This window comes from Urocitellus parryii, chromosome 8 (assembly GCF_045843805.1).
Source record: "Urocitellus parryii isolate mUroPar1 chromosome 8, mUroPar1.hap1, whole genome shotgun sequence".
Lineage (NCBI taxonomy): Eukaryota > Metazoa > Chordata > Mammalia > Rodentia > Sciuridae > Urocitellus > Urocitellus parryii.
In genome coordinates, this window is record NC_135538.1 from 114,151,366 (window position 1) to 114,172,533 (window position 21,168).

At 52.8% G+C, this 21,168-nt stretch overlaps 1 protein-coding gene and 1 pseudogene across 1 annotated transcript; both read left to right on the forward strand.

Moving 5' to 3' along the window:
* The first annotated feature begins 1,265 nt into the window (after nucleotides 1-1,265).
* On the forward strand, nucleotides 1,266-20,401 carry Etv7 (ETS variant transcription factor 7). The gene is made up of 8 exons (XM_026383674.2): nucleotides 1,266-1,459; nucleotides 3,378-3,513; nucleotides 10,148-10,312; nucleotides 13,408-13,530; nucleotides 15,846-15,920; nucleotides 17,119-17,261; nucleotides 19,748-19,848; nucleotides 19,934-20,401. The coding sequence occupies exons 1-8, from the start codon at nucleotides 1,454-1,456 to the stop codon at nucleotides 20,049-20,051; spliced, it is 867 nt and encodes a 288-aa protein (XP_026239459.2). The 5' UTR covers nucleotides 1,266-1,453; the 3' UTR covers nucleotides 20,052-20,401.
* Nucleotides 18,141-18,549, forward strand: LOC113179084 (U6 snRNA-associated Sm-like protein LSm5 pseudogene; annotated as a pseudogene).
* Nucleotides 20,402-21,168: the final 767 nt, after the last annotated feature.

The following is a 21,168-nucleotide window of genomic DNA, read 5'->3' on the forward strand; positions in this document are numbered from 1 at the left end:
ACATGCAGATGCAGTTGTTGCGGGCATTGCTGAGCCAAGGGCAAATGCATTTATAACTGCAGGATCCCGCCACACTGCCCACCACCAGGGTTGCACCACTGCATGCCCTATGGAAATACCTTCCCTTCACCCTCTTCAGCAAATTATATTATTCAATTTTTGAATTTTTATTATATTAAGGGATATTTCCAGTGCTGAATGCAGGGCCTCCCATATGCTAGGCAAGCACTCTACCACTGAGCTACCTCCCCAACTCTAATTTGCCCATCTTTTTTTTTTTTTTTTTAAACCACTACTGGGGATTGAACCCAGGGGTGCTCTACCATTGAGCTACATCCTCAGTCCTTCCTCCCCCTTTTTTGGAAACAGAGTCTAGGTAAATTGTTGAGGCTGGCCTCAAACTTGAGATATTCCTGCCTGGAATCGATGGGATTTTCGGTGCGGGGGTGCCATGCCCTCGGCTCAAACTGCACATCTTTAACAATGAGCCTGAGCATCTTTTTCTATATGCAGGGGCCATCTGGCCTTTGGTTTTACTTGGGCCGTCTGTTCTTGTCCTTGGCTTGTTTCTCCAATGGGTGGTTGGCCTTGAGTTTATGATATACCATGTTCCCCTTCTTTATTACAGCATTTGCCCTCTCAGATTTTCTACGAGGGTTATTAAGGCTTTTCCCTCCGTTTCTTTGGCTCAGTCTCCCTGAGCTTCCCCATCCAGGCAGGGGGAGTCGAGGCAAGAGGACGCGCTGATGGCTGGGCGGGCGACACACCTGCAGCAGCCAGAGTCAGGGAAAAGGTGTCATGGGGCCATCTGAGTATAGGGCCTTGGTGCTTCCGCGGTCGGGAGCTTTTGGCTTCCTCGGGGCCAAAAGGCAGGCCCAGACCAGGTGGGGGCGGGAAGGTCACTCCACCCCTAAAGAGAGGGGCAGTTGTTCCAGGAAGCCCCGATGGGTGGCCCCTTCCCATGCATCTGCGAAGACGCACTAGTAGTGCGTGGAGGTCTCGGGACCCGGTGTCCCCGGTTCTTCACATCCCGCAGAACCCCACGGCTGACCCCCAGGGAATCAGGGCCAGAGCGCAGGAGGGCCTGTCCGCTCCTGCGACAGGAGGTGCCACCAGGAGCGACGTCTCCGGCAGCCGGCGCCCCCCGGCTCAGCTCCGCGGGGCCCCCGGCCCTCCCCCAGCCCTGGGCGGCGGGAGTGGAGCCGGATCCCGCTCTTTCGTTTTCGTTTCCCGGAAGGATAGCGCCTACCCCAGCGCCTCGCGCGCCTGCTCCCCGGGGCCCAGGGTTCACGCCCCGGCGCTTCTCGCCAGATTTCGCCCCAGGCGACCTTTCAGTTCTCAGCGCCGAGCGAGGGGCCTCGGGGAGAGGGGCAAGGAGCACGGCCCCGTGCCCAGCAGCGCCAGCCGGGAGCGCTCGCGACAGAAAGCCGGTGGCCCCTCACCTCCACCTGGGATGCAGGTAAGAGCCCGGCAGAGGAGCCCGCCGCGCACGCGGATCCCCCTGCCCGCTCCCATCTCGATTCCCATTTTATTAGACCTTTAACTGCCTGGAGTCTCACTTTCCGACAGATTCCTAACCCTCACCACCAACCCTGTCCCTCTGCTCCACCCCTAGACGCTCCTCACGACGGTCCCGCCTCTCTCTCTCTCTCTTTCCCCGAAATCCCGGTGCGAAGGCATCCCACACAGCGTCCCCAAGGCCCCAGATCCTTTCTGAAGTCTCCTTTCCTCCTCATTTCTGCTACACTAACCCGATGGGAGGTCCCTGGAAATTCCTCCACAAGTCAGGTCCTCCCAGCTGTCAAACATAATCCCACTGGGACCCTTTCCTCAGCAGTCCCTCTCCATTTTCTTCCCTTAGAGCTGGGCCCCATCCTACCCCAGGGCCTTTCTCCACTTCTCTCTCTCCAAGAGCCACGCCCACTTATCAGCCCTCTCCCAGGCCTTCATGCAGAAACCCGGGGGTCTCCACGCTGTAGGCTCCCTGGCTGCATCTCCCGGACAGTTACTGCCTCAGGATTGCCTTCTTCTCTTGCTTGCAGGCGGGTGGAGGAGTAGACAAGTCCTTGTCTTGAGCCCCTTCTCTAGCAAGGGAGCTCACAGTCCCTCAGTTTCTTTTCTTTTGGTATCAGGGATTGGACCCAGGGTCACATAACCACTAAGCCATATCCCAGCCCACCTCCCCCTTTAAAATTTTTTTATTGTAGTTGTAGATGGACAGAATGCCGTAATTTTATTTATTTTTATTTTTATGTGGTGCTGAGGATCAAATCCAGTGCCTTACAGACATTAGGCAAGCCCTCTGCCGCCTAGCTACAGCCCCAGCTCCCACCAGCCCCCTTTTATGTTTTATTTTGAGAAGTCTTCTGGGCTTCGCTAAGTTGTTGAGGTTGGTCTCAAATTTTTGATCCTTCTGCCTCAGCCTCCTCAGTCACTGGGATTATAGGCTGTGGCACCCGAGTCTGCTCCCTCTCAGTTTCTGAGGCTTGGATATCTAGGAAACAGCACCAACGGGGACAGGTGGTGCCCTTCTCCTCCAGAAACGAAATGGGAACTGTCCCAAAAGATGTCAAATCCCCTTTTGCATCAGCCAAGGCTTCTGGAGTTTGCTCTGCTGGCTCCAGATCCCAACTCCTTAGGTGCAGATTACCTTCCTCAGACCAATGAGTGTAAAACTCTAGAAGATCCTAGAGTGAAATGGACTCTCAGGACCTAGTTTCACTTTTCCTTTTCTGACTGAGGCAGTTGTGGCTAGGCTGCAGCCCCAGGGATCCTTCTGCAAATACCACATCTGGCCACTTGTTTCTTCTCCCATCCTTCTGGATGAACCAACTCACGGCCAGGGCTATCCTGGCTGTAAAACTGTTAGGATAAAGACTTCCCTTAGGGCTGGAGTTGTGGCTCAGTGGTAGAGAGCTTGCCTAGCATGTGTGAGGCCCTGGGTTCCATCTTCAGCTCCAGCTAAAGAAAAAAGAAAAATAAATTAAAAAAAAAAAAGTCTTCCCTTTGTGAGACCTCGGGTCCGAAACTTATTCTTTTTCCTTTTTGAAAAAGTGTTTATTTACTTCTGAGTTAAGGTCTTTTCATCCTGGTCCCTTGGTCTCCATGTTGTGATCTCACTAAGAATCCAGAGAGTATTTCTAGGCCTTCAGATTTCAAGTCAAATTGTGCTAGGGAATCTTTTTCAAGGAGTTGAAAACTTGACTTGGAAGGATGAAATTTATCCAGTGTCTGCTGTGAACAAGATGTTGATGGTACCTTTAAGGTGGACACAGTCTATTGGCAGAGATAAACACTCTTTCTCTCCAAAAATAATTCTCAATACATTCCAGTATGGCTAAGCCTCCTTTGACGGCTCTGGTTTTCTCCTGCTCTAGGAGGGAACACTGGCCTATTCTCCTGTAGGTCCTGCAGCGGCCACACCCCCCTTAGGCACCCAGGTCCAAGCCAGATGTGAAGCTCAAGTGCAACTGCTGGGTGAGACTGGGATCTGCAAGCTTCCAGGAAGACTCCGTGAGTAGAGGGGAGGAGAAAAGCTCATTTTTTGTTAAAGTCTTAAGTGTCACTGCTTATTCAAGGAGTTTCCTTTCCTCTGTTCCCAGTTCTTTGGCTGGGTTTTAACTCCTCCTCGGTGAGGAAGTCAGAGAAGGTGTACAGCTGGCATTGAGGGGCAGGCATCCTCAGTGGTGAGATGAGGGCTGGCGCTTAATGAGCCTTTGGGTCCTTTCCAGGTTAGAGACAGGATTGGAGACATTGGCAGAGAGGGAGTGGGTGGGGCTAAACAGTGAACAGTGGCATGCACAGAAAACCTTCTTTTAAGCTACAACTTATCATTTTTATTATTACAAAAGTAGCATGTGCTTATTGTCAAAAATTAGGCACTGCCAGAGAAGGGTAAGAAAATACTAGAGAACAGTCAAATGCACCTACAGTAACCATGGGAAACATTAGTAGTCTCCTTTCATTTCCTTTTCCTAAGTAATGTTCTTACCCCAGGGTACGCATAGCATTGGAGCAGGCTGGAAATTAATGTATTTATGTCTGTATTTCAAATGAGAGGCAAAAAATCTAAGTGACATGTTCAAGATCACAGGGCTCTTTTCTAAAATTTTTAGTTATAGATGAACATGATGCCTTTACTTTATTTATTTATTTTTATGTGGTGCTGAGAAATGAACCCAGTGCCTCACACGTGCTAGGCGAGCGATCTGCCACTGAGCCCCAGTCCCAGCCCTCACACAGGCCAAATTTTGGTCCTGCTGGTCATCTTCTAGGAGACTTTTGCTTGGTTTTTAGTTTTTATTTTATTTTATTTTAGCTTAGTTTATTTGCGGAACTGGAGACTGAACTCAGGGACACATTACCACTAAACTATATTTCCAGTTCTTTAATTTTTTATTTTTATTTTGAGACTGGGTCTTGTGGCTCAGGCTGGCCTCAAACTTGTGATCCTCCTGCCTCAGGCTCCTGAGGAGCCTGGGACGTTAGGTGCATGCCTCCGTACCCAGATTAAGATTTTTTAAAATGTACTTCCTAAACCATGGAATCCTCGGCTCCGCAGCTGGCTGACCCCAGCCAGGGTCTTTGATGGGGACTCAAAGTTGGACTCAGGTTGTGAAGCACCCAGACCACTTTGCTCCCTGCTCCCTGGAACACTGCCTGACAGGTTTCCTGGCTGCCACCTACGTTTTGAGCTATGACAGGACTAAGCTGTGGCTTAGCAGAGGGTGAGGTGACTTCACACCTCTGTGGTCCACTTCCTGACCTTTAATTGGGAAGATAACCCTTAGGTTAGAGGGAAGGTGGGACTGACAGGTACACTCTCCCTGGGCAGGTGCTGGAGGGAGTCTAGCAGGGAGGTGCTGCAGAGCAGGGTGGCAGGCGGGGGAGCTCCACAGGACCCTCTGTCCCACTCGCCAAGTCCTAGAAGGTCAACCCTGGGAAAGAGCTTTGACGTGGCCCCTGGAAACTCCCTTAATTTCCCAAACAAGGAAACCCAGGCCCAGGAGGCTGTGTCAAGGTCACTTTCTACCTTCAGGGCCCTGCCCTGCTGGGTGAGGGAAACAGAAGGAGAAGTGAGAATTCAGAGTTTAGTCACCGCCTGGATCAGTACAAATACACCACCTTCTAGTTTTTTGATGTTCACGGGCTCATTGGGGATGTAGGGAAGGGTGAGGCTGGGGGTGAGGGAGCCTGAAAGCTGGGGCAGAGCCAGAGCTGGGGCAGGGGTGGGGAGGAGCAGCTCAAGACTACCAGCCACCCCCCACCAACCCTGTGATTAATGACCCTTTGCCTGCTTTGAGAAAAGACTTCTGGAGTTCTTGTTTTCTCCAAAAGTGGGTTAAAAAAAAAAAGAAGGAACAATCTGATCTGATTTTAAGACACACCTACATATCTATTAACTAAAGACATAAGGATGGAAATTTTAACACGACCTCTAAAAAACACTTCCTAAAAGTGAAGTTCAAACTCAAGACCTTCAAAAAACAAACCAAACAAAAACTTAAAAAATAAAAAATAAAAAACTCAAGATCCATGACTCTCCCTGGAACACGGGAAAGGGGAGGATCGTAAGTTCCATAAGACCACATTTTATAAGCTCAGAAACTCACTATTTGTTTGTTGAATGAACGAATGAGTGACAAGGAGTCTTCACCAAGGGCACCAAAACCAACCAAGGCAGAACCCCTCTGGTAGGGCCCTCTGAGATGATCCCCAGGTCTCCTGCATACTTCTAGTGACAGGCACACCCACCCCTCTTGGAGCAGCCTGTGCTCTGGTTGTACCACTCAGGGTGAGGTCACTGTGGCCTGTTGGACCCTAGATCAGGGCTCCTGAGGCACTCGTCCTGCTATCTAGGTCAGGCCTCCTCAGGAGCCCACCCCCAAATAGTGGCTAGGACCCGGGGAGAGAGAGAAGAGAAGGAAATTCAGAAAGTTTCCTCAGGCCATTTAAGACTGTGGACAGCGTGTGCTCGATCCCAGTGGGCATCTCTGGGAACAGGGAGGGGCATACCCTGAGTTTTCCCACCTGGGGAGTAAGGGAACTGACGCTTTACCCCCTCACAGCCCATCCATGATGGAGCGAGGGCTGTCTCCAGGGGTCCCGACTCCAGCATGTCCACCTCACCCTGTGCACCAGCTGAGGGGGCTCCTGCAGTCACAAAAAGCTCCTGGGGGAGTGGGGTGGCCGCCTTGAGAGTGGAGCCTTGAGGCCAAGTGCTGTGGGCAGCGTCCATTCCCCCGTCACCACAGAGTCCATGATTCCTACCATGGAGACTTCTGAGGATATTCAGACCCTCCCACCCCACCCAGTTCTGGACCTTGGTAACTAGGGGACACTAAATGACTCATTTTCCTGCCAACAACATTCTAAATAAGCAAACTGCTGACACCAGTTGGAGGTCGGCTTTGCAGGTGCCTGGGGTGATAGCAACCTCCTGCACCCCACGTTTCTAGAAACCCATTGCCCTCTCAGGGCGTCTCTCTGACATTTTTTTTTCCCAGTCGCCCACTCCATTCCATTTTCCACCTCTAGATTCCAGGGCTGATGGGACGCAGCAGGAAGGTGAATAAACTAAATAGATCTTGCTTCGGCTTGTGTTCGGCTTGTGAGGTGGCGTGTGATGAAGAGCACCATCTACTTTCCTGTGTGTTGCTTTTCTGTGTTGGCTTGCCTGCCAGATAAAGATGTGCAGGAGAGCTGTGGCAGTTTCACTCCAAGGACAACTGCGCTGTCTAGACAGGGGCAAAGGACAGGAGGTGGGCCGGGATGCAAGAGTGGGGCCCAGGGAGCTCTGGTAGGGTGCGGCCCAACTTCCCCAGGGTAGAAGTGGCAATGAAAGAGGCCAGGTGGCGGGGAGGCTCAGTGAGGGCCACAGAGTCAGCTGTGACACAGGTGGTCGCCCTGGGGGTCTTCGTGCCTGCTCCTGCTCCTGAGCCTCTTCCCCACAGCTGGCTCCCTAAAGAAGCGCTGGGAATTTCCTACTTTGGGTGCCAAGGAATGGGGACAGCTTTGCATTTTGGAATTGACTTTTAAAACTCCTCCTTGTGAATAAGCCATGGGAAGAGACCTCCAGGGCCCCCTCCTCTATCTCACAGGGGCAGGGGTGGCACCTCTCCACCTCCTTCTCTGGTTGTTCTCCTGGGGCATTTGGTTTAATAGGTACATTCTAACAAGCGTGGCTTCCTGGGTATTGTAGACCAGGGCTTCTCAGATTCGAATGTGCATGTGGATCTTCTGGGAACCTTGTTGAGATACAGATTCCGACTCAGTAGGTCTGGGGTGGAACTTGAGATTCTGCATCTAACAAGCTCCTGATGCTGCTGCTGCTGCTGGTTTGAGTACCCCATTTATTTATTTTCAAAATGCTGGTCAGGGGTTACTAAGGAAGTTCAATCAATTCAGTGGGACAAGATAAATACTTTTGTTTGGCGGGGTGCTGGGCATGGAAACCAGGTCCTCAGGCAGGCTGAGCGTGCGCTCCACCACAGAGCGACAACCCCAGCCCAGAAGGGAGAGTTTTGACAGTGACGTCACCCCCTGATGATGAGAAGGAAGATGGCTAGCAGTAGATGGGAAATTCTACAAAGTAAGGACTGGAGAATGAAGAGCTTTCCCTTTCCCAAACTCAGTGCCCGGGATGGAGCCCATGCTTCACTGTGTAAACTGGAAAGATCAGGCAGGCAGCTTGGATGGTTGCCCCAGCTGGACGACCGCCCAGATCTGTCCTGGGAGCACTGTCCAGATCTGTCCTGGGAGCTGGGAGCCAACCAAGCTGGAAATCCCCAGTGAGTGACCCACCAGGGGGAGAGTAAGGTGATATCTGACTGGAATCTCGAGAGACAGACACAGTTAATAAGATAAAACTGAAAATACATTGGATTATTGCAGAGAGAGGGAGAGGCCATGGCTGTGGGCAGGTGAAACCTGGAGAGTCAACCTGGTTGGACTGGTAAGGAGAGTCCAGAGGCGCTCATCCAGAAACTAGGTCAGGGAGACTTCTTGGAGGGAGTAGACTCCTTATGCCACATTGGTAGCCCAGCCGAGCCCTGTGTGCTGGCTGCTGTGCCAGGTATTTCACAAGTATCACCCCATCTGACAGCCGTACCAACCTTTGTCTCAGAACAAGCCTGTCCTGCTTTGCCAGGCGAGGCTCCTTAAATTGGTGACCTCACAGCCTCCCTGGCACAGTCCTGTGTGGCTGGTGTGGATTTTGTCATCATCCCGGGTTTACAGATGAGGAAACAGAGGCAGTCACTTAGGTCACAGCTGGCCTGACACCATCATCAGTACTTTTCATTGTGTGTTTTTACTTTTCGTATTTTTTTTTTTTTTTGCCGTCCAACTCTCAGTCAAGTGTATTTCAGGGTGCAGCTCCGTGAATTTTATGTGCATAGACAGCCATGTAGCCACCCCTGAGATCAGGGTCTAGGACATTTCCAGTACCCCAGGAGGTTTCCTCGTGCCTCCAGTTCCCATTCAAAGGATGACAACTCTTCTGATTTCTCTCCCCAGATTAGTATTGCCTATTCTGTTTTGTTTGTTTCTTTGTTTTGGGACAGGGCCTGGCTGTGTTGCCCAGGCTGGTCTCAAACTCACAGGCTCAGATCCCGGAGTAGCTGGGACTACAGGCATGTACCACCCGCCTGGCTAACATGGCCTGTTCTTTGTGTGTGTGAGACACTGGGGAATTTTTATTTATTTATTTTTAGTTGTAGATGGACACCATACCTTTATTTATTTAATTTATTTTTGTGTTGTGCTGAGGGTCCAACCCAGTGCCCCATATGTGCCAGGCAAGCGCTCCACCACTGAGCCCCAGCCCCAGCCCCTGGCACTGGGGATTGAGTGAGGGCCTCATGCTGCTAGCAAACACTCCTCTACTGAGCTCTGTCCCCACCAATAGAAAATAAACGGAAACTTTCCAAATATCCCTCAGCTGGAGAATAACCATCCAGTTGGGATGTTTTCCTGCCAAGCTGCTAGGCAGCAAATCTTGCCTGCCTTTCTTCTTGAGGGACACTTGGCCATGTCTGGAGACACTTTTTGTTGTTGTACCTGGGCCTCCATTGAGTGGGCAGAGGGGAGGGATGTTACTAAAACCCCTTCAATGCACAGGACAGCCACCACAGCAAAGAGATGGGGCCTACCATGCTAATAGGACCCGAGGTGAGAAATTAGACCACACTGAATTGCTGGATTCAGTGAATTACTGGTAAACTTTTTTTTCTTGTCTTGACCTTTGAGATGGGCACTGGTCCTTTATCTGTCATCTGTGATGTAAATATTTCCCCCAAATCTACCCTCCTTTAGTTTCATTTGTGGTATGTTTTGCCCCCGCCCCCCACAATTATAGTCAAGTGTGTTTCATTTGGTAGCCTCTGTGTTTCCTGTCATGGTTAAGGTCTTCCCTACTCCTTCAGTGCATCTAATTTTCTGTTTCTATTTTAAGATTTTTATTGTTCTATTTTTTGGGAACCCATCCCACTTGGAGTTGATTTTGTAAATGGTCGAGGTGGGGGGCCATATGTACACATACATGTGTGTGTTCCAGGTGCAGAATACACAGACAATGTGCCTCCGCGGACCCAGTCCAGTGCCATAGCAGATCCCTGTTAAACATTTGTTGAAGGAATGATTGGAAAACAGGCAGGGGGTGGGGTACCAACAGTAAATAAGCAGATACATCCGTAGTACATATAGAGTGATAAAAGCTAGCACATAATTATGGCAAATGTAAAACTGACCAAGAAAGCAAGGTGGTGCGACAGAAAAGTACGGACACAGTGAGAGGAGGCGATGGGGTTTGGGGAAGGGGCCCGCTTAGAGGGAGTGTTCAGGGTGGGCTTCTCAGAGGACTGGAAGCCCTGACTTCCTGGAGCAGGAGCAACGATGGATGGATGGATGGATGGATGGATGGATGGATGGATGGATGGATGGACGGACGGACGGACGGACAGATGGATGGATGGATGAATGGATGGATGAACAGCTGGATGGATGGACGGATGATGGATCGACAGATGGATGGATGGTGGACGGACGGATAGATGGATGGATGGACAGATGGATGATGGTTGGACAGATGGATGGGGCGGAGGTGCGGGTCCTCTGCCCCGGCCCCAGCGTGTGCTTGCCGCCGCAGGCCTCCAGCCGGCGCTGTGGAGCAGGGAGGACGTGCTGCACTGGCTGCGCTGGGCCCAGCAGGAGTACTCGCTCCCGCGCGCTCCCGAGCGCGGCTTCCAGCTGAACGGCCGCGCGCTCTGCATCCTCACCAAGGACGACTTCCGCCGCCGCGCTCCAGGTTCAGGTGAGGGAAGCTCCGGGCTCCACTCTTCAGCGAGTTGGTGGGAACCCTGGAAGCACGGGAGGCCCCAAGCCCCTGGGGTCCTGCAGGGAGCCTTTCCGGGAAGGCACTCCCTCCCAGCCAAAGGCAAAACTGGAGAAAGATCCAGAATTCATTGATTCGCACTGATAAGAGCTCAAGCCTGGCCCCCTGCATGAGTTTTTATTTTAGCCAGAACCCGGGCCTGAGGTCAAAGGAACCATGTTTCAGGAGCAGAATCTGGTGGTGGCCGGCGGCAGAGCCTCTGGGGTCCGTCTGACCCGCCCTTGGCCTTCTCGCTGGAGGCTCTTCATGTTGGTGCTGATCTGGTGTCTCCTAAGACCACACTCTTGTTTTCTCTGCAGCCTGTCTTTGGCAAGCAAGACCAAAGCCTGTGTGGCGGAAGGGGTTTTCTCATCTATTCTAATTTACTTCTTTTCTTCTAACACACCCCACCGCACTGCCACCTCTCAGGTTCTGCCGCACTTTTCCCCTCATGAGCCTTCTCGAGTGGCTGTGCCTGGATTTAAGTTAAACAAACAAACAAACAACAACACCCCCCCCCCAAAAAAAAAACCCATTTAAAAAAAAATTGACACACAGTATTAGTGCTTATTTATAGGCTGCAGTGTGACATTCCAGCAATGTATACAATGTGCTGTCACAGTAATGGGCCTATCCAGCACTTCAAACAGTTATCCTTTCTTTGTGTTGGGAAAATTCAGGAGTCCTATCTTCTGGCAATTATGAAATATGCAGTTAATTATTCTTTTTTTTTTAAAGAGAGAGGAGAGAGTGATAGAGAGAATTTTTAATATTTATTTTTTAGTTCTCGGCAGACACAACATCTTTGTTGGTATGTGGTGCTGAGGATCGAACCCCGGGCCGCACGCATGCCAGGCGAGCGCGCTACTGCTTGAGCCACATCCCCAGCCCCTGCAGTTAATTATTCTCAATGATTCCCTGGATGTTATTTATTTATTTATACGTACTGAGTATTGGGCCTGGGGTGTTTTAACTGAGCTACATCCCTAAGTTGCTGAGGCTGGCCTTAAACTTGCAATCTTCCTGCCTCAGCCTCTCGAGTCTCTGGGATTACAGGTGTGCTCCACTGCACCCAGCTAGAAATTCCCTGGTTTTAATGGGGCTGGTGGATGGTGGCAGGAGATCCAGGCTCTGGCTTCTCCCACAGCCGAGACTGTCTGGGCAGAGGCAGGGCCAGGATGAGGCGAGCACAGGCCTGCTCCCTATCATGCCTGTGATTCTCTCTCACTTCTTGCAAGCAACCCTGGTCCTCAGGAGCCCACTGTGTACCTCTTACCCCATGGCTGTCAGGTGGTTCTCCACCCAGGGATACCCCCACTTTCCTCCTCCCCTTTTCCTGCCTACCATCAGCAACTTAGCCCAAAGGTGTGAGTCAAGAGGCATTTCTGGGACTATGGACAGGGCCCTTTAGGAAGAGGTTAGGACTATTCAGTCCCTTAGAAGACAGGCCAGCCTTTTGTGGGGAGGAGATACCAGGGGCACTCTACCACTGAGCCACATCCCCAGCCCTATTTTGTATTTTATTTAGAGACAGAGTCTTACTGAGTTTCGAGTTGCTTAGGGCCTGGCTGTTGCTGAGGCTGGCTTTGAACTTGCAATCCTCCTGCCTTGGACTCTGGAGCTACTGGGATTACAGGTGTGCACCAGTGCACCCTGCAGGGGCAGCCGTGAAATGAAATTTGTGGAATCCCATTATGCAGAGGAGACCAGCAGGGGGCTGAGATCCCTACCCTTGATTATTTTGTTCTTGTTTGAGAGGATTTCAGGAAGACACAAAATTTAGTTAAAAAAAAAAAAAAGTAGCAAAGTTTAGAAGGGATAGGAAAAAGGGAACGGGAGTCATTCTTAATGGAGAGTGGGTCCTCTCAGAGAGTTTTATTGGAGGGTCCCAGGGAAGTTTCCAGAGTCCTGCCCAAGTTCACCTCTTGACTTTTGACTGACAGCAGGATTGTGTTAAATGTCCAAGTGCCTCCTGTGCCTGGTGAAGTTCCAGGTCACTTTGTCCTGTGCTGACTGGTTCTAATTGGAACCTGTTCTTATAGATATTATGGTTGGGGGAATTCCTCTTAGCTCCCTGAGTTCTGAGACCAGGTCTGTGTAAGGGTCACAAAATCTCCATTCCCCCATCTCCCACTGCTCCAGGGAGGGACTTGTGTTCTTTTTATTTTATTTTTAAAATATTGTTTTTAGTTACCAATAGACTTTTATATGCGGTGCTGAGAATTGAACTCAGAGCCTCACACATGCCAGGCAAGCACTCTACCACTGAGCCCTTCTTTTTATATTTTAAAATATTTTTATTTATAGATGGACACAATGCCTTTATTTATTTATTCATGTTTATGTAGTGCGCAGGATTGAACCCAGTGCCTCACACACGCCAAGCTCTACCACTGAGCCACAACCCCAGCCCTTGTGTTCTGATTAGCTGAGGCAGGAGGATTGCAAGTTCAAGGCCAGCCTCAGAAACTTAGTGAGACCCTGTCTCCAAACAACAACAACAACTAAAAGGGATGTGGCTAAGTGGTAAAGTACCCCTGGTACCACAAAAAAAAGGAAGAAAAAAAACAAGCAAGTATGTGGGGTCCAGTCAGCACAGTGGTCCCAATGTGTAGAATTACTCCCTTGACCTCATGTTCCCGCCACTCACGTCTGCCTATTATTTATCATCCTGAGCCTTAGAAGAACTACCTTTGCCTCCAGGGATGTGAGACACGGTTGTGCAGTTTGTGCACTGAACTCAGGCTGGGGGCATGTGGGGGTGCTCAGCCTACCTTGGGGGGGGGATACCTTGGTGACCTTGGTGCCCAGCACCTTCCTCTACCAGGAAGGGATGTCTTTTTAACTGTAACCGCCAGGGGGCGACATTGGCTGTGCCCCTTGTCAGCCCCAACAGCCGGAGCCCCGCACCTCCTTTAGCAGGATGCTGGTGACGGGACACCCTGGGCTTCGTCCCGAGAGGCAGGTGACCACAGGGGACAAAGACTGGGCTCCCCACTGGCCTGGCCAGCAGCCTGCCTCCCCCCCACCCCCAGGTGACGTCCTGTATGAGCTGCTCCAGTTCATCAAGACCCAGCGGCGAGCCCTGGTGTGCAGGCCCTTCCTCCCGGGGACCTGCAGGCAGAGGACGCGCCCCGGGCTGCCCCAGGCCCCGGAAGGTGAGGAGGCCCTTCCTGAAGCTCCGAGCCCTCTCAGGTCAGCCTCGTGGCGGGACCGCCCATCCTCAGGGCAAAGCCAGGGAGGGGTGGCAGGGGCTGTCCGCCCCCTCCCCGCAGCCTGGCTCCTGCAGTCCTTTGAGTCAGGCCGGGGTCCCCCTCCTGCCTCTGTCTCCATGGAAACCCTCCTGCCAGGCGTCTCAGTTCTGTTTACTGTGGCCTCTGTGGCCTTTGACCTAGAGGTCATCTCCCTGCCACCCTCTTCCTTTGACTTCCAGGATGTCCCACTTGCCTGATTTCCTATAGCCCCAGTGGTCACTCCTCACAAATCTCCTTCTCTGGGTCCTCCTCTTCCCTACTTCCAAATGTCAGGCACCCGGGGTCAGGGGGCTCTTCTCTGTCTACATTCAGGCATCAGGTGATTGGATCCTGGAAATTCACGTTAGATACTGCCCGTGATTCCCAGGCATGCCCTGACCTGTCCCCCACGCTTCCTGTCCCCCCTCCAGTGTATCTAGTGGGCATCTCAACCCCAGCAGCCCCTAAACCAGGGGCCCCATGTCCCCACACTGCTCTTTTCCCAGCAAACCCCGGCTCCTCCTGCCAAACTTAGTTCAAACACTGGACAGCAAATTAATTGGGTTTTCATCTCTATGACCAAAACACCCGACCAGAACAGTCGAGGAGGAAAAGCTTATTTTGAGATCATGGTTTCAGAGGTTTCTGTCCATGGTTGGCTGGTTTCATGGCTCTGGGCCCAAGCACCACGCCAGAGGGGGCTGAGGAGAAAACTCTCAGGTCACGGTGGCCAGGAAGCAGAGAGGAAGGAGGGAAGGGGCACAGGGAGGGTGAACCCTTCTGGGGCCCATATGACCCACCTGCTCCAGGCCTGCCCCCCGCTCCCGCCGCCATACTGTAGTCCTTTCAGATTATTAAACCATCAAATGAGTGATCTGCTGTCAGATAACAGCTCTCCTAATCCAACTGCTTCACCTCTGAATGTTTCTGCATTAACACAGGAGCTTTGGGGGGACCCTCATTTTCAAACCCTAACAGACATCACTTTGGATTCCTGCTTCTCCTCCGTCTTCATCCTGCCAATGAATCTTGTTGGCTGCACCTTTGACTCTCTGCTGAATCCATGCACTTCCTGCACCCCACTCTTGGTCCCCGTGCTGCCCCACCACCTCTGGAGAACCTCCTCGCTGGTCTCCTCACTTCCGCTCTTGACCTCCAATGATCCGTTCCCCACAGAGCTGCCAGAGACCGCTAAGTCAGGCTGTGTCTTGCCTCTGCTCAGAATCTTCCAGTGGCTCCCTTCTCACTTGGAGTCAAAGCCACAGTCCTTACAGCGGCCTCTGCCCACTCTTCAGGCCTCTCCCCCTTGCTCCTGCTGCTGTGGCCACAAGGGCTCCTTGGGTGCTGAACAAGCCAGAGCTCTGCTCATGTCCCAGGGCCTTTGCTCCTGCTGTCCCCTCTGCCTGGATTCTCTTCTCAGTACTGACATTGCTCCCTCCTTTACCTCCTGCAGGGCTCCGTCAAATGTCACCCTGCAGCAGAGCCTCACCAACGTCTCTAAAATCCCACTTGTGCCTCTTCCAGATTCCTCATCTGTCTGCAAGCTTTATTTTCTCTCCCCGTCTTGCGCACTGCTTTTATCTTCTTTTTCATTTTAATCATCTATCCTCACAAAAATAAGCCCCATAATGAGTCCCAGTAGCAGGTTGTACTGCTTTACCTGTCTCCAGGGCCGGGACCATGTCGGCAGTCAGTCAGACAGCAGTGTCAGATCAGCAGAGAGGTTTCTGGATTCAGGGATGTGTCCCTGAGATTCTGAGCACGATGCCTGGCTCATAGACAGTTCTTAGTATTTCCTGGGCAAATGTGGAGGACGCTGGATGCTGGCACCTGGGTTCTAGGCCTGGCACCTTCACAGCTTGACTTTGCTCCAAAGAGGAAACAGGACGAGTGACTTGTAGGGAGTGGAGGCCGAGTGACAGGCTGGCTTGGGCTGTCTGGCCCTGGCCACTGCACTTTATGGCCTCCCCACTCTCTCACCAGGAGGTGGACAGGGAAGAGCTTTAGCCACAGGAGTCCCATGCTCCTGGGCAGGGAGGCCCTGGGCAGGGAGACCCTGGGCGCGCAGGATCGGTGTGCTCCTCTGCTTGCAGAGGGGATTGGGCCCTTTCAGGAAGCCCTCCTACCCACGGCCAAGTGCCTTCTGTCACAGCCACCAGCCCTGGGGCTTGCCAGCTCCTTCAGCCACCTGGGTTCTCCCAGTCCAGCCAGGCGGCCCCTCAGATTATCTCATTGTGCAGAGCCCGGCTGCAGGACCAGGGGGGTCTGCTCCTTCCCCAGGATGCCACGGGCCCCCATTGACGGCAGGATCGCAGGTGAGTAGGGGGCTGTGTTCCCTGGGCAGGAGTGAGGTGTGCTGAGGCTGGGTCCCAGAGGGGTCACGGGTGACAGGGACCAGGGTTGTTTTGACCCAGGGGTGAGGGGATCTGGGCTGGGGGTGGGAAGTGGGATGATGTCCTGTGTGTTGGCCACAGTTGGGCCATAGCAGATGGATTACTTAGGATTGCCAAGGCCAGTCTGTCCCCAGGGCAGGGACAATTTGGGCAGTCAGAGTCGGACACTCAGGTTGGCTAGAGTACCTGCCCCGTCCCCTCTCACCCCTCCCCCACCGCTTCATCACTCTTAAAACTCTATTGAGCACTTACTATGTGCCAAGCTTGGTTCCAAGGCCTTCATTTAGTTGTACCACAGCTCTTTGACGTGGGCACTGTTTTAGCCTGGTTTCATAGATAAGGAAACCAAGGCACAGAGAGGTTAAGGACTTCCCTGGGATTACACAGCACTTGTGGCGGAGCTGGGATGTGAACCCAGATTGTCTGGCTGCAGAGCCTGCCCTTTAACCTGGTGAATCACTTCACGGTCCGCCTTCGTTGTTAAGGGATTGATTGGCAGGCGGACAACCAGACACAGGGACAGAGAAGCCACCCATCTTTCCGGAAAATGTTCCTAGCCATGGTGGGGCCACCACCTTGGCTTCTGGGTCAGAGGTGACTGGAGGCCAATAAACGCCCAGTCTTTTCACCTGCAGTGCCCACCTGGTCTGAGGGCTCCCCTCTCAGGTGCTGTTCCCAGGGCTTTGGGCACATTGACCACCCGTCACCACCCTCACAGGGAAGCTGCCTGGGGTGACTTTCCTGAAGGCACATGGCCCGGGGCCCTGGGGCTCAGATCTGTGAGGGTCCCCTTGGGTGTTGATTTTCTGGGCACTTCCTGGGTCCAAGGTGCTGAGTGCCTGGGCAGGGTCTTGCCCATGGGCCCCGCCAACCCTCGCATAGGGGAGCGTGACCGGGGTGTCTGCAGAGCTGGGCTGGCCTGGCGCTCCGCCTGCCCCCTGAGCCCATCCCCTCCTGCGTCCCCTGGGTTATGAGCCACCTCCTAGAGCTCTGAGGTACAGAAGGAGCCCCCATTGCTCCTGTTGACACCCCTGTCTTCATCCTCCTGCTGGGGCTCCCTGGGCTGGCCTCCAGGTCCCCGGGGACACAGTCCTCACGGCTCCTCTGTGCTGACCTGCAGACTGCCACCTGCTGTGGGACTACGTGTACCAGCTGCTCCGGGATGCCAGGTACGAGCCCTACGTCAGGTGGGAGGACAAGGACGCCAAGGTCTTCCGAGTCGTGGATCCGAACGGGCTCGCCAGACTCTGGGGGAACCAAAAGGTGAAGCTGGACCAGCGGGCGGGCTGGTCTCCACATACCCAGGGGACAGAGCGAGGGTCAGAGTGGACCCCGGGGCACCAGGGGATGGTCCTCAATGATGGGGCCTTCCCTTCCCTTGGGGTCCCAGAAGTGCACTGGTTAAAAGTCACCTCTTAGGGATGGAGGATGTCCCTGAGGTGTGACCTCGCCTTTGCTTAGTACTTAAGCCTCTTTGGGGGGGGGCAGTGCTGGGGAGGGAGCCCAGGGCCTCACCACATTAGACCAGCCTCTACCCCTGGCAGTGAGCCTTTCAGAGATCTTGTCGTGGACTGCACGGTGCCTGCCGGTTAGCCCAGAAGAAGAAGCTGGGTATCTGAGGGAGGGTGGGAAGAAACCCAGGCCCCTCGCTCCCCTGGCGCGTCAGCAGTGGGGGCCAAAGGGCCCGGGGCGGCTGAGGCCCCTGCACATTCCTATTTGGCGGATCGCCCAGAGCTAAGTGGGTGTCCGTGAGGAGATCGCAGGCGGTTCACCCCAGTGCTCAGGATTCCACATTTATTTTTGAGTTGGTATTAACAAATGGGATGGCCATCTCTGTCTCAGGGTCACAGTGGTGGCCTAGGAATGATAGTGCTGCACGCCTGGAATCCCAGTGCAGAGGCTGAGGCAGGAGGATCACAAGTTCAAGGCCAGCCTCAGCAATTTAGCGAGGCCCTGTCTCAGAATAAAAAATGAAAAGAGGCGTGTGGCTCCGCGGGTGAGGGCTGCTGGGTTCATCCCGATGTCTGGGTTCCTTTAAGGAAATTTGAAGAGAACTGGCTACTTTCTGCACAGCCACAGTGGCCCCTGCTGCTGCCACCCTGTTACGGCTGGTGCCCTGAGAGCTTGTGGACAAGAATTCACATGGTGACAAAGAGGGATAAAGAAATTGTTGGGACACTTCTAGGACTTGATGATTTTGTCAATATAGTGCTGGGAGATGTCACTGAATTTTGAAATCATATCAGAAGGAAGAAGGATTACTAAATTTGATTTTTTTTTTTGATACCAGGGATTGAACCCAGAGGTGCTTAACCACTGAGCCACATTCTCAGCCCTTTTTTATATTTTATTTACAGACAGGGTCTCACTGAGTTGCTTAGGGACTCACTAAGTTGCTGAGGCTGGCTTTGAACTTGAGATCCTCCTGCCTCAGCCTCCCGAGCCGCTGGGATGACAGAAGGGTGTCACTGCTCCCTGCTCAGATCAGATTTTGCTAAATGGAAACAATATAACGATGCTGGTTCCAGGAGGAGAAGGACCTGAGATATGAATGAATTCCCTTGACTTGTGATGGATTCCATCTTGTTTAATAAAAGGCAACAAAGTAGATTTTCTTTTTAAATTTTAATGTTTAGATTTTCTAAAGCTAATTTTCCCATTAAAGGGAAATACTTTTGAAGATGAATTGTATGACCAGTTTTCTAAGTTAATCATGATTGTCCTGGGGGGGGAAAAAAGTAGTTTGTTTTTTGAAGACTGAAAAAATGCAGGTGTTTCTGGTTAACTTTAAAAAATGATGACGATCAGCAGTTTTTAGCATTTCCTAAACTGCAGTGAGTGGCGCCTGCCTGCCCTCTGCTGTTGGGAGGGCTTTCCCTATGTTAACTCACTCAGTACCGCAGCCTTGGGAGGCAGGGGTCATGTGGAAACTGAGGCACAGAGAGGTTTAGCAAGTGCCAAGAGTCTAGCCCAATAAGGGGACAATGTGGGGACTGTGCCTGGGCTGGCAGCTGCCCTGCACTATTCTGCTGCCTCTTGGCAGTGCTGGTGGCCGGAAGGATGTTAATGACTGAAGTTCGAGGGTGTTTAATCTGGTCCAACCCCATATCGCCCAGGCAGGGAAACGGGCCCAGAGTGCAGCAGCTCCACTTAATGAGCACATGCTAATGCCCAGCACTGTGCTGAGGATCTTCACGAATCAGCTAATTCATCCCTCACCACAAACCTCACGGCCAAGGAAACTTTCACTTCATTTCATTTTAAATGGACTCAGAGATACAGAAACGTGTCCAAAGTCACACAGCTGCCCAGTGGTCAAGTGGGGCTCACTGATGCCAACACCCAGGCTTCCCGCGCTGACCCTGTACTGCCTGCCCTCCAGAGGGAAGTCGGGGACCTGGCCACAGTCATGCTACTCCCTGGTGCCAAAGCCACCCGTGCAGTCCACCACGCAGCCTCTCCCTGTTTCCCACAGGGCACGTGTGGTTATTTATTACTGCTGGGACATTTGCTTTGGAACAGTGACCTGGGGTTCGCTCCCACTGCGTAGTCTCCCCTCCTTCCTCCCCTGACCACCTCTGCCTGTCTCCTTCCAAACTCAACCGAGTGCCACTAAACCCTGCCGAGCCCTGGGCCCAGGGGCTTGGGAAACCCTCTGGCCCAGTCTACTCCCTTCACCGTGTGGAGAGTGAAGTTCGGGAGGCCTGGGCTGTCGAAGGGGGCTGACCTGGGGCTGCTCTACCTTCCAGAACCGGGTGAACATGACCTATGAGAAGATGTCCCGTGCGCTGCGCCACTATTACAAACTGAACATCATCAGGAAGGAGCCCGGGCAGAAGCTGCTGTTCAGGTGAGCAGCCTGGGGACCAGGGGACAAGGGGAAGCCCCCTGTGTGGGGGACAGGTGCTGATTTGTGGTTGGGATCTGGATTCCAGGTTCCTGAAGACTCCAGAGGAGAAAGTCCGGCACAAGAGCAGCCACCTGGAGCAGCTGGAGAGCCAGGAGCAGGGCGGGATGGACTTCAAGGACAAGATGCTTGTGGTCCCTCTGTGAGCGGCCAGCAGGCTCCGGGCACATGGATGGGGCGGAGACCAAGTCTCCCCTGGAGGCAGCCCCCTGGCTCATCGCAGGGCGGTGGGGATTCCCAGCCAGATGGTGTGATCCTAGAATCGTTGCTGCCATCTGGAACTCCAAGCTGCCTGGGACCTGGGGTGGCTGAGAGCTGGGAGGCCTCACACCCAGGACACTGGGAGAGGCTGGTCGTCCTTTGTGTAATGCAAACAGACTGGACTGTCTTGCTGCCCTACCCTGGTACCTGCCCAGCCCAGGAGAGGTGGCCAGGCTCTGGCCCTGCCCGAGAGAGGACTGGAGGTCCCTCACGGAGGCTCAGTTTTCCTCATCTGCAAAAGGGGTGCACTTATAAAAACCCACCCTTGGGGATGACGTATGAAATAGAAAAAGGGTCAGTTCTTTGGCAGCTTTAGCAAACGACCGTGCTGGTAGCTGGTGCTTTTTAAGAGCTTCCTGGGTTCCAGGCCAGTGCTGAGGGCCTCCCATGTGTCTTATCTCATTTAACTCACATACTAAGCCCCTGAGGTTTGTAGGTGAGGAAACGAGGCTGGCTGACCTTAGGGGACACTTTTCTGCTGGGTTTCTGTTCTTGTGACTAAAAGGCTCAGGGGTCACTCCAGTTGAACTGGGCTGACTGGGCTGCACAAAACAACCACACAAGAGACACAAATACCTTTTTCTTTGGGGTTGCTGAGACGGCTCCTCTGACCTTAAGGGTCCACAGAAAGAGAGAGAGCAAGAGAACATGCACTGACCCCTTTTATTGAGGAGAAGCTATTCACATGAGGCAAGGGGTCAGGTTTCAGGGGGCTGAGTATCTTCATGATGTCACTGTCAGCAGGTTGACTGACACCTGGGTAGGCCACACCCAAGGGCACAGTTAGAGAAGGGGACACACACAAGGCACTTCCATGGAAGAGTCTATCCTAAACAGGGCAAGGGGTTATATTACAAAGGAACCGTGAGCTTCACCCATGGGGCTGTAGCAAGACACACCCCTGCATGAGACAGCGACCCTCGCACCCAAGAAGGGTGGGGAAAGCTCTGCCACATTTCTACCACTGAGCGCCTCAGCACCCAGCCGGGGAGTGTGACTCAG